The following is a 9157-nucleotide window of genomic DNA, read 5'->3' on the forward strand; positions in this document are numbered from 1 at the left end:
GAACCCCTTCGTAGACCAGCAATGTTTTGGTGCTACTTAAGAACCACTTTTCCTGGTTCAGAGCCGGTGCTTTGGCTGTTGAAAAAGAAAGAACTGGCTCTAAATTAGGCTCTGGCTCCAAACCAGCACTCAAACTGCCTTTATGGAAAAGGGGCACACATCCTGGTTTACCCTGTCTTTCTTAACATTTATCTCAGAGTGTAACCCCGATGAGAGACTGGCACCTATTAGGCGGCAGAAAGCCCCCCAAAACCGGCTAGCGATTTGGGGCCCCTACTGGTCCACTACCACCAGGATCACAATCATTCCCTGGGAATGAGGCAGGCCATTGATGAAGTCCAGGGAAAGGTGTGACCATGGGCTGGACGGTATGGGCAAGGGCTTGCGCAACCCCTGTGGGTGTGCAAAAGGTGAGGCGTGGCCCCAGGTAAGAACCTGTGGTCGGACTGGGGGTTGTGGCGTAGAGCCGCTGTCAATTATGGGTTGGGGCTTGGGGTCCTCTGCCAGCGTGTCCCACTGGTGGAGAGGGCATCTGGTTTGGCGTTCTTCAAGCCAGGTTTGAAAGAGAGTGTAAAATCAAACCGAGTGAAGAACAGGGACCACCTGGCCTGTCGTAGGTTCAATCTCTTGACCTGCTGGATGTAGGTCAGGTTCTTGTGGTGCATCTGGATAAGGAATGGGTCAGCCAGCGAGAAAAATATGTGCAGGGGTGCAGGCCCCTCTAAATGGGATGTCCCCTGCTGTTTAACTACTTGTTGGTGTTTGGGCCCCAGGGCAGGGACCTGGGGTCTCAGAATGGAATGGGCCTTTTTTGCTGAATTAGGCCTGTGGAACCCAGTTGCATGGGTTTTGAGGGAGCCTCTTGGTGCTCAGAGAAATCAGAATGCGCATAAGCGCATGTGTGTTCATGCGTGTGTCTTCTACTCGCCAGTTGCTTGGTTTGGCATGCCTGAAGGCGATTATCAACCATTACAGAGAGTTTTTCAATTTTTCAGTTTTTTCACATTTTCAATCTTGGTGTCAGGCAAAGCTCAGGTCGTGTCATTGGTTTCATATGTTGGTTATTTAGAACTCGAAGAAGAGTTTTGTGGCAGAATGGTTAGAGGGTGTGGGGTGCTGGTGGTCAGGCACCCTCTGGATGGTTTGTGCGCTCAGGTTCCTGGGGTGTTGGGAATGAACATCTTGAGTCACTGCTACCAGAAGCTCTTTGGCCAGCATGGCACAAGTCTTTTTGATTTGCCAGTTGTAACCAAGGCTCCTAGTTCTTTTTCTCAGGCCGCCCCAATATCGCCATCGTGTGAACCATCAGTCAGCTTGGGATCGGGGTTGATCGGGGTTGAGCAAAGTTTTGTAGACGTCGGGCATGTCGCATCCCAGGTGGTACCATGAAATGTGGTTAATGTTGGTACAGCCTACTCTATGCTAGTACTACAACCTAGATACAATCTGTACAAGGGCCCAGTATAAGCTGTTTACATCCCATGTTTGCAAAGGTTTGTTCAAGGGGATTTGCTTCTTTCTTTATTGAAGTGTTTTCTTTTATGACTAAAGCCATATGTTTATTTATTGCTCACTCTTTCTTTTGCTTTAGAGGCTGGAGGTGCCCATGCGTGGAAGGATCTTCTCTCCCTTTTCAGGTGGTGGTTTTTACATGCATGTTGTGTACACTGGATGTGCCTGTTTGAGGTGAGTGCACGGGAATCTGTGAGTTGAGCTTGTGGCTAACTTACATGAGGCTCAAATTACATGAGGCTCTATATATAATATTATAGATATATAATATTATATATCTAATATATATAATATATAATATTTACAGTCACAAGCTAACCCCCAGCACTTTACTCTTATTTATATTTGCACCATTTTAATCCTATCCTGTCATCAATCCCTACCCAGCCACATGCATTCTCTATCTGTTCCAGACACCTGTCTGATTTCCTATCCACTACTCGAGTGGATAACGGGCTGGACCCGTTACCCCCTCCTCCAAGTGTAACCGGAATCCCCCTCAAAACTGTATGTCCAGATAGGGCAGGTTGTGGCTGGGCAGGCCACAGCAATGGGCAAGCATCCTGGGCAGATCCAGACTTTACTGCAGCCTCAAGGAGCCCCAGCTGTAGACAGCTCTTCAGGTGATGCTACTCAGGCCAGCAGCTTGGAGCCGGTCGCTTCTACAGTTCCAGAAACTTGTTTGTCCTGCTGAGCCCCCAACCACCCACATACACACACAGTATTGGGCCTCTGACCTCATCACTGCTTCATATATGCCAGAGCGCATGCTTGGTAGCCAGCTACACGGCTGGCTCGGGCTGGAATGACCAGGCCCTTCAGGAGGCCTATGTGCAGGTCCTCTCCGAAGAGCTGAAGGACGAGCTAGCGGCTTGCAAGCCCCCTCAGGACCTGGAAGTCTTGTACCAGCTCGCCATATGCATTGATATTTGCCCTCAGGCATGCAGAACCGAGCGACAGGTAAGTAGAAGGCCCCAGCATGAACATGCATGTGCTTATACGCATTCCGTTTACTCTGAGCCCCAAGAGGCTCCCTCAGAACCCATGCAACTGGGCCAATTCAGCATAATGGCCTATTCCATTCTGAGATCCCCAGGGCCCTGACCCAGGGTCAAAACTCTACCAAGTCCTTAAATAACAGCGGGCCTTCCAGGTAGAAGGGCCTGGGCTGGTCCAAGATGTGACCCCTCACAGTTCCTGCCTTTTCCTGCCACCCTCCTCCTAGGTGGAGGTAGACCAATAAACCTCCAGGCCTTCATTAACTAGGAGGCAGCCGGAAATTTTATTGATGAAATTTTGGCCCACAGCTTGAAGCTTTATTTAAATGCATTCCCCCAACCCCTACCAGTATATGCCCTGTCTATTCAGTTCCATGTGAATACCATCTCTTTCCTGGGATTTGTGGTCTTTCAGAACAGCCTGAGCATAGATCCCCTCAGGATCAGGGTGGTCAAGGAATGGCCTCAACACTCCTCAGTCCAGGCGGTTCAACGCTTTCTGGGCTTCACTAACTTTTTCTGGTGCCCACTTTGTGCTCTGACCAAGAAGCTTTAGGGGAGGTTTTTATGGACTATTGAGGCTCAGGAAGCCTTTGAGGCCTTGAAGGAAAGGCTGATTTTGGCTGTTCTGTCCCTGTTGTCAGGAGCAAAGGAAGAGCTGCACCCCTGAGCATTTTTCTGTCGGCAGCTAATTCCACCAGAGAGGAATTATGATGTGGGGGATTGTGAGCTCCTGGCTGTTAAATTGGGTCTGGAGGAGTGGAGGCATTGGCTTGAAGGGGCCAAGCACCCATTCCTTATCCAGACGGACCACAAAAACCTGGCCTACACCCAGCAGGCCAAGAGACTGAACCCAAGATAGGCCAGGTGATCCCTGGTCTTTGCTTGGTTTCATTTTACCCTTTCTTTCAAACCTGGCTTGAAGAACACTAAACCAGACGCCTACTCCTGCCAATGGGATCCCCGACAGAGGACCCCAAGCTCCAACCCGTAATTCCACCTTCAAGGATAGTGGCACCTTTACGTTGGGTCCTGGAAGAGGTGGTCTTCAGGTTGGTGGAAAGCTCCTGCCTCAAGTGGAGGAGTTTAAGTACAGTTGAGGCCAAAATTATTAGCCCCCTTATGAAATTAGACAAAACTCTTGATTTCTCCATGGAAATGACCATTAACAACAAGTGTTTTATAGTGTGTTTGTTTCCAAAATAACAAAGACAAAATCTCCACTAAGTTTGATTAGGATATTTAATTGAAATAGTGAGTTGAAACAAGAAAGGGCAAAAATGAAACGTCCAAAATTATTAGCCCCCGGTCATTAATAGTCAATAGTGAACCCTTTCTGAGCCACAACTGACAACAACCTCTTAGAGTAGTTCTTTACTAGGTTGGCACAGGTTTCCTGAGGGATTTTAGCCCATTCTTCCATTGCAAATTGCTCCAGCTGGTCCAAATTACGTGGTTTCCGAGCATGGACATTCACTTTGAGCACTCGCCACAGATTCTCAATAGGATTGAGGTCTGGGCTCTGTGCGGGCCACTCCAGGACCTTTGTTTTGGTATCCTTCAGGAACTGTTGGACCAATTTCGATGTATGCTTTGGGTCATTGTCTTGTTGGAAGACCCAGCGACGACCTAAGGCTAGACTACGAGCAGATTTCTGCATATTATCCCTCAAAATGTCAACATAATTTTCTTTTTTCATGATGCCATGCACCCGAACAAGGCTCCCTGTGCCTGAAGCTGCAAAACAGCCCCACAGCATGATGCTCCCACCACCATGTTTAACTGTGGGAACTGTGTTCTTAGGGTTGAAGGCCTCACCCTTTCTTCGCCAAACATAAGCAACATCCATGTGCCCAAACAGTTCCAGTTTAGTCTCATCAGACCAAAGCACAGACTCCCAAAACTCATCTTTACCTTTCAAATGTTCACGGGCAAACCTCAGTCTAGCTGTGATGTGCCGCTGTTTGAGTAAAGGGGTTCTTCTGGGACGATGGCCCTGAAGCCCACCACGATGAAGAGCCCTCACAACTGTGTTCCTTGAAACATCAACTCCAGAAGAGGCCAGGTCAGCAACAATCATCTTGGCAGATGTCTGGGGCATCTTGCTGATATCTCTGACTATTTTCCTCTCCAGGGTTCTTGAAATCTTGTGCTTACGACCACGCCCAGGTTTGTTTCTTACAGAATTTGTCTCCTTGTACTTGGCAATGATGCAACGTACGGCGGTTCTAGACACTGTGAAAAGCTTGGAAATGGCAGTATAGCCTTCCCCCTTATCATGAGCCTCCACTATCTTCTTTCTGAGCTCAAGACTGATTTCCTTTGTCTTTGGCATGGTGAGTAAAAGTAGTCTCTCCCAATAATGTGTTCAAGTGCCCTGTTCCTTGGAGTCCTTTAATGCTGATTGAATGCCCAGGTGTTGTTAGGAAGCCAATTGACTGCACAGGTGTGGTTTGAAAGCTGATTGATTAATTAGGTGTGTTTTGAAAGCTGATTGATTAATTGGGTGTGTTTTGAAAGCAAATATTCACAAGGGGCTAATATTTTTGACCACCCCATTTTCACTATATTTGATTATAAAGCAAGCCTAAAAATGTATTTTATATTCCAAAATGTACCAAAAGCTACTAAATAGCACTGGCGAATGTTTGATTATATCAAGTTTTATCAATGCTGCAAACATTGGAAAGATCTTTAGGAAAATGTTCCAAAATTCCTGGGGGGCTAATAATTTTGGCCTCAACTGTATCTTGGGGTCTTTTCTAACCAGAGCCACTAACGTCATTTCTAACGTCATCTAACGTCATTTCTAACCAGAGCCACTGACTGCACTAAGTATGATAAAATTATAATAATAAAAAAAAAAACAATCAAATTAAATTGTATTTTCTGTCTTCCTATATTATTTGTTACTTTTCTGTATCTTATCTCAGTCACACTATAATTGATCAGGAACCATTTAGCAACACCAGGCTTTGAGGTGCTACATTAAATATATTATTGATATATAAATATATTATTGAATTTGTTCGTAAACATGTTTAAATTCATTTATTTATTTACTTTCCAATAAGAGCTTTTTCACTTGCAAATGGATTACAATGCATTTATACAAATAAAATAAAAGCTTTAAGAAAAATAACAGCTTTCGAAGTTGTTTTTGTTTTAACACACTGCTGCCTGGTGAATGATTCCCCATTTTAATTCTTATCCACGATTCTATATTTGAATAAAATTAGGCCATGATTCTGTCAATTCAATGGTTTTTCTTTGTGTACTTTGTCACATGCACAATGCAGTCATAATATGAAATTCAGAAAACTTGCATAAAGTAACATAGAATCCTCTGTCATCTGTCCTTTAAAATGCCACATCTGTACAACATTTTAGATGTAATATTATAAACATAAGATGTGTCTTTCAATCCAAAAGCTTTAATTCGTTGTGGAAGTTTGAGTTTTGAGACATTTAAAGTATAAATTATCACACTGGTAGGCACAGGCAAGAGTAAAAAGGTTTCACAATTTTAGGTTTTCACGATTTTATAGGCAGGATTCAAACAAAGAAGACATGTAAAAGCAAAACATAATCAATCATTGGCTTAAATGCACAACACCTGCTAACCTCCTTATCAAGCTAATCTTGTCTGACCTTGGTAAGACATCTCTAGAAGAAGAATTTCCACCACATATTTTACAGAAAATTAATCACAAGCACTGAAAATGGTAAGACTGCTTCTTTATGCCATAAAGGTTACTACAGTAGAGATTTAAAAAATAAAATAAATAAATTTAATCTCCACCACAAATATATAATTTATTATACTCTATTATATACTGCATATAATACAGAACAAAGAAATGATCAAATATGTCATAATAGCATAATAACATATGTCTTAATTTTCTAGAAATATTTTGGGGGTATGCTAAACATTTTTTGACAAAAGTTAATTCATGAAAGAACATTGATTAATTCAGAATCTGTCAGAAAAATTTGTAGAGTTATGATTAATTTAACACACCTCCTGAACCACGGATAAAACAGAGCATAAATAACTGGATTAATGGTGGAATTAAGATGAACCACAACCAATACCTTCAGCAATGTTTCTGTCTGTATTTCAATAACATCACCTGATAAACTGTAAATATAATATGGAAGTAAACACAGCAGAAACACAGACACTAAAATACCGAGGACTTTAGCTGCTTTTCTCTCAGATTTCATGGAGTGTGAGGTGATTTTCTCTGTTTGAGGCCGTGTGTGATTATTAAGCTCTCTGATAGCAGTGGCATGTTTCTTAGCAATCATAAAAACTTGAGTATACAATATGATTATGACAGAAAGTGGGAATATAAACAATACCACAAGATTAATTACAGACCAAACCTCATTCACAGTTAATATACATTCTCCAGGACAGATTACAGAATGTTCAAAGCTTCCATTGAAATAATAAAATGTTGTCATATACATAATACACACACACCAGTTAGAATAAATCACAAAGCACATAGTCCTCCTAGATATAGAACTCATGTAGAGAAAAGGGTTTGACAGAGCTAAATACCGATCTACAGCGATCAAGGCAACATTATAAGTTGATATGGTCATGATTATAGCACCAATCAACAAAAAGCTGATGCAGAAATCTCTCCCAAAAATCCAACATGACTCTATTGTCCAGATTAACATTGGTGGCATGACAAAAGCACCAACAAGGAAATCCGACACAGCCAGAGAGAGCACCAGCATGTTTGTTGGTGTGTGAAGCTGCTTGAAGTGAAGAACAGAGATGATGATGAGCAGATTTCCACACACTGTTAGCAGAACCACAGCAGCTGAACACACGTACAGTAAGATATAAACTGCAGGAGATACAGATCTCTCTGGACAGGAGAAATGATCACAGCGATCAGACTGATTAAACTCTGTCAGGTTCATCAATACAGCATTTCTCTAATGTCTACAGAGTTTTATAAATACATTATACATTGGATGACATTGTAAAAAAGTAAATACAAAAGATCAAATGACTTGAGGCTCAAGCAGTCCTAGTGGTTTTATAATTTAGAAGTGGAGTACACCCCTGAGTCAAATGACAGAATAATACACATGATGTCATTCCTCTGGGGAACATATAAGACCCCAACCAGTCTGGCTTTAAAGCAGCTCATTCCACAGAGACAGCCCTTTTAGATGTCTCTGAGAAACTACATGCTGCTAGATCAGCCAATCTCTCATCCGTCCTTATCCTCCTTGACCTTTCAGCAGCGTTTGATACGGTCAACCATAAGACTCTCTTAGCCACCCTCAGGAGTCTTGGGATATGCGGATCAGCTTGGGAATGGTTCGCTTCCTACCTGGAAGGACGCTCATATCAGGTAACATGGAGGGGAGTGACATCTGCTCCACGCAGACTCTCCACTGGCGTCCCACAAGGCTCAGTACTTGGTCCTCTTCTTTTCTCCCTGTATACTCACTCTCTTGGTGAAGTTATTTCCTCACATGGGTTCTCTTACCACTGCTATGCTGATGATACACAACTTATCTTCTCTTTCCCACCCGCAGATGCCACAGCTTCTGACCGGATCTCTGCATGTCTGGCAGAAATTTCATCATGGATGACTGCTCATCAGTTAAAGCTTAATCCTAGCAAAACTGAGCTGCTCTTCATCCCAGGTGATTCATCCCCAGGTCATGATCTTGCTATATCCTTACACAACGATCTGATCTCCCCGTCAGCCACAGCTCGCAACCTTGGGGTAACCATGGACAATCAACTGTCCTTTTCCTCTCATGTTGCTAATGTGACTCGCTCATGTCGGTTTCTTCTCTACAACATTAGAAGGATTCGACCATTTCTGTCCACACAGGCTGCTCAGGTACTTGTTCAGTCTCTTGTCATTTCTAGACTGGATTACTGCAATGCACTGCTGGCAGGTCTACCTATGAACGCAATCCGTCCTCTGCAAATGATCCAAAATGCAGCTGCCCGGCTTGTTTTCAACCTGCCAAAGTTCTCTCATACCACCCCGCTGCTGCGATCCCTCCACTGGCTTCCGGTAGCTGCACGCATCAGATTCAAAACACTGATGCTGGCCTACAAAGCCAAAAATGGACCAGCTCCCTCTTACCTCAAAGCCCTCATCACTCCTCGCACTGCACCCCGCACCCTCCGATCTACCAGCACTGCTCGACTGGTTCCACCATCTCTCAGGGTAAGAGGCAAGTATACTACAAGACTCTTCTCTGTACTGGCACCAAGGTGGTGGAACGAACTTCCCCTAGAGGTCCGGACAGCTGAGTCACTGGCTATTTTCAAGCGGCGGTTGAAGACCTACTTATTCAGGAAACACTTCAACTAGCACTTCTTTCATTATCTTTTGCATTTTTAAAAAAAAAAACAAAAAAAAAAACAAAAAACACACACCTTTGACACTTTCATTGTAACTTTGAACAAATGTTTTAAACTCATGGTATCTTAAGTATGTAACTTAGTGATCCAGCATTAATGTATTCAATGTTAGAGATTTAAGCACTTATGTACGTCGCTCTGGTTAAGGGCGTCTGCCAAATGCTGTAAATGTAAATGTAAATGTAAATATAAGTTGCCAAAAGAAGTAAACCTGTTATTATGCAGA

The 9157-nt window shown here is 43.3% G+C and overlaps 1 protein-coding gene across 1 annotated transcript; it reads right to left on the reverse strand.

The window, feature by feature from the left end:
- Window positions 1–6464: 6464 nt before the first annotated feature.
- On the reverse strand, window positions 6465–7457 carry LOC132854752 (trace amine-associated receptor 13c-like). The gene has a single exon (XM_060883350.1). It carries the CDS (start codon window positions 7455–7457, stop codon window positions 6465–6467), a length of 993 nt encoding a protein of 330 aa, XP_060739333.1.
- Between the last annotated feature and the right edge of the window lie 1700 nt (window positions 7458–9157).

This window comes from Tachysurus vachellii, chromosome 12, assembly GCF_030014155.1.
Source record: "Tachysurus vachellii isolate PV-2020 chromosome 12, HZAU_Pvac_v1, whole genome shotgun sequence".
Lineage (NCBI taxonomy): Eukaryota > Metazoa > Chordata > Actinopteri > Siluriformes > Bagridae > Tachysurus > Tachysurus vachellii.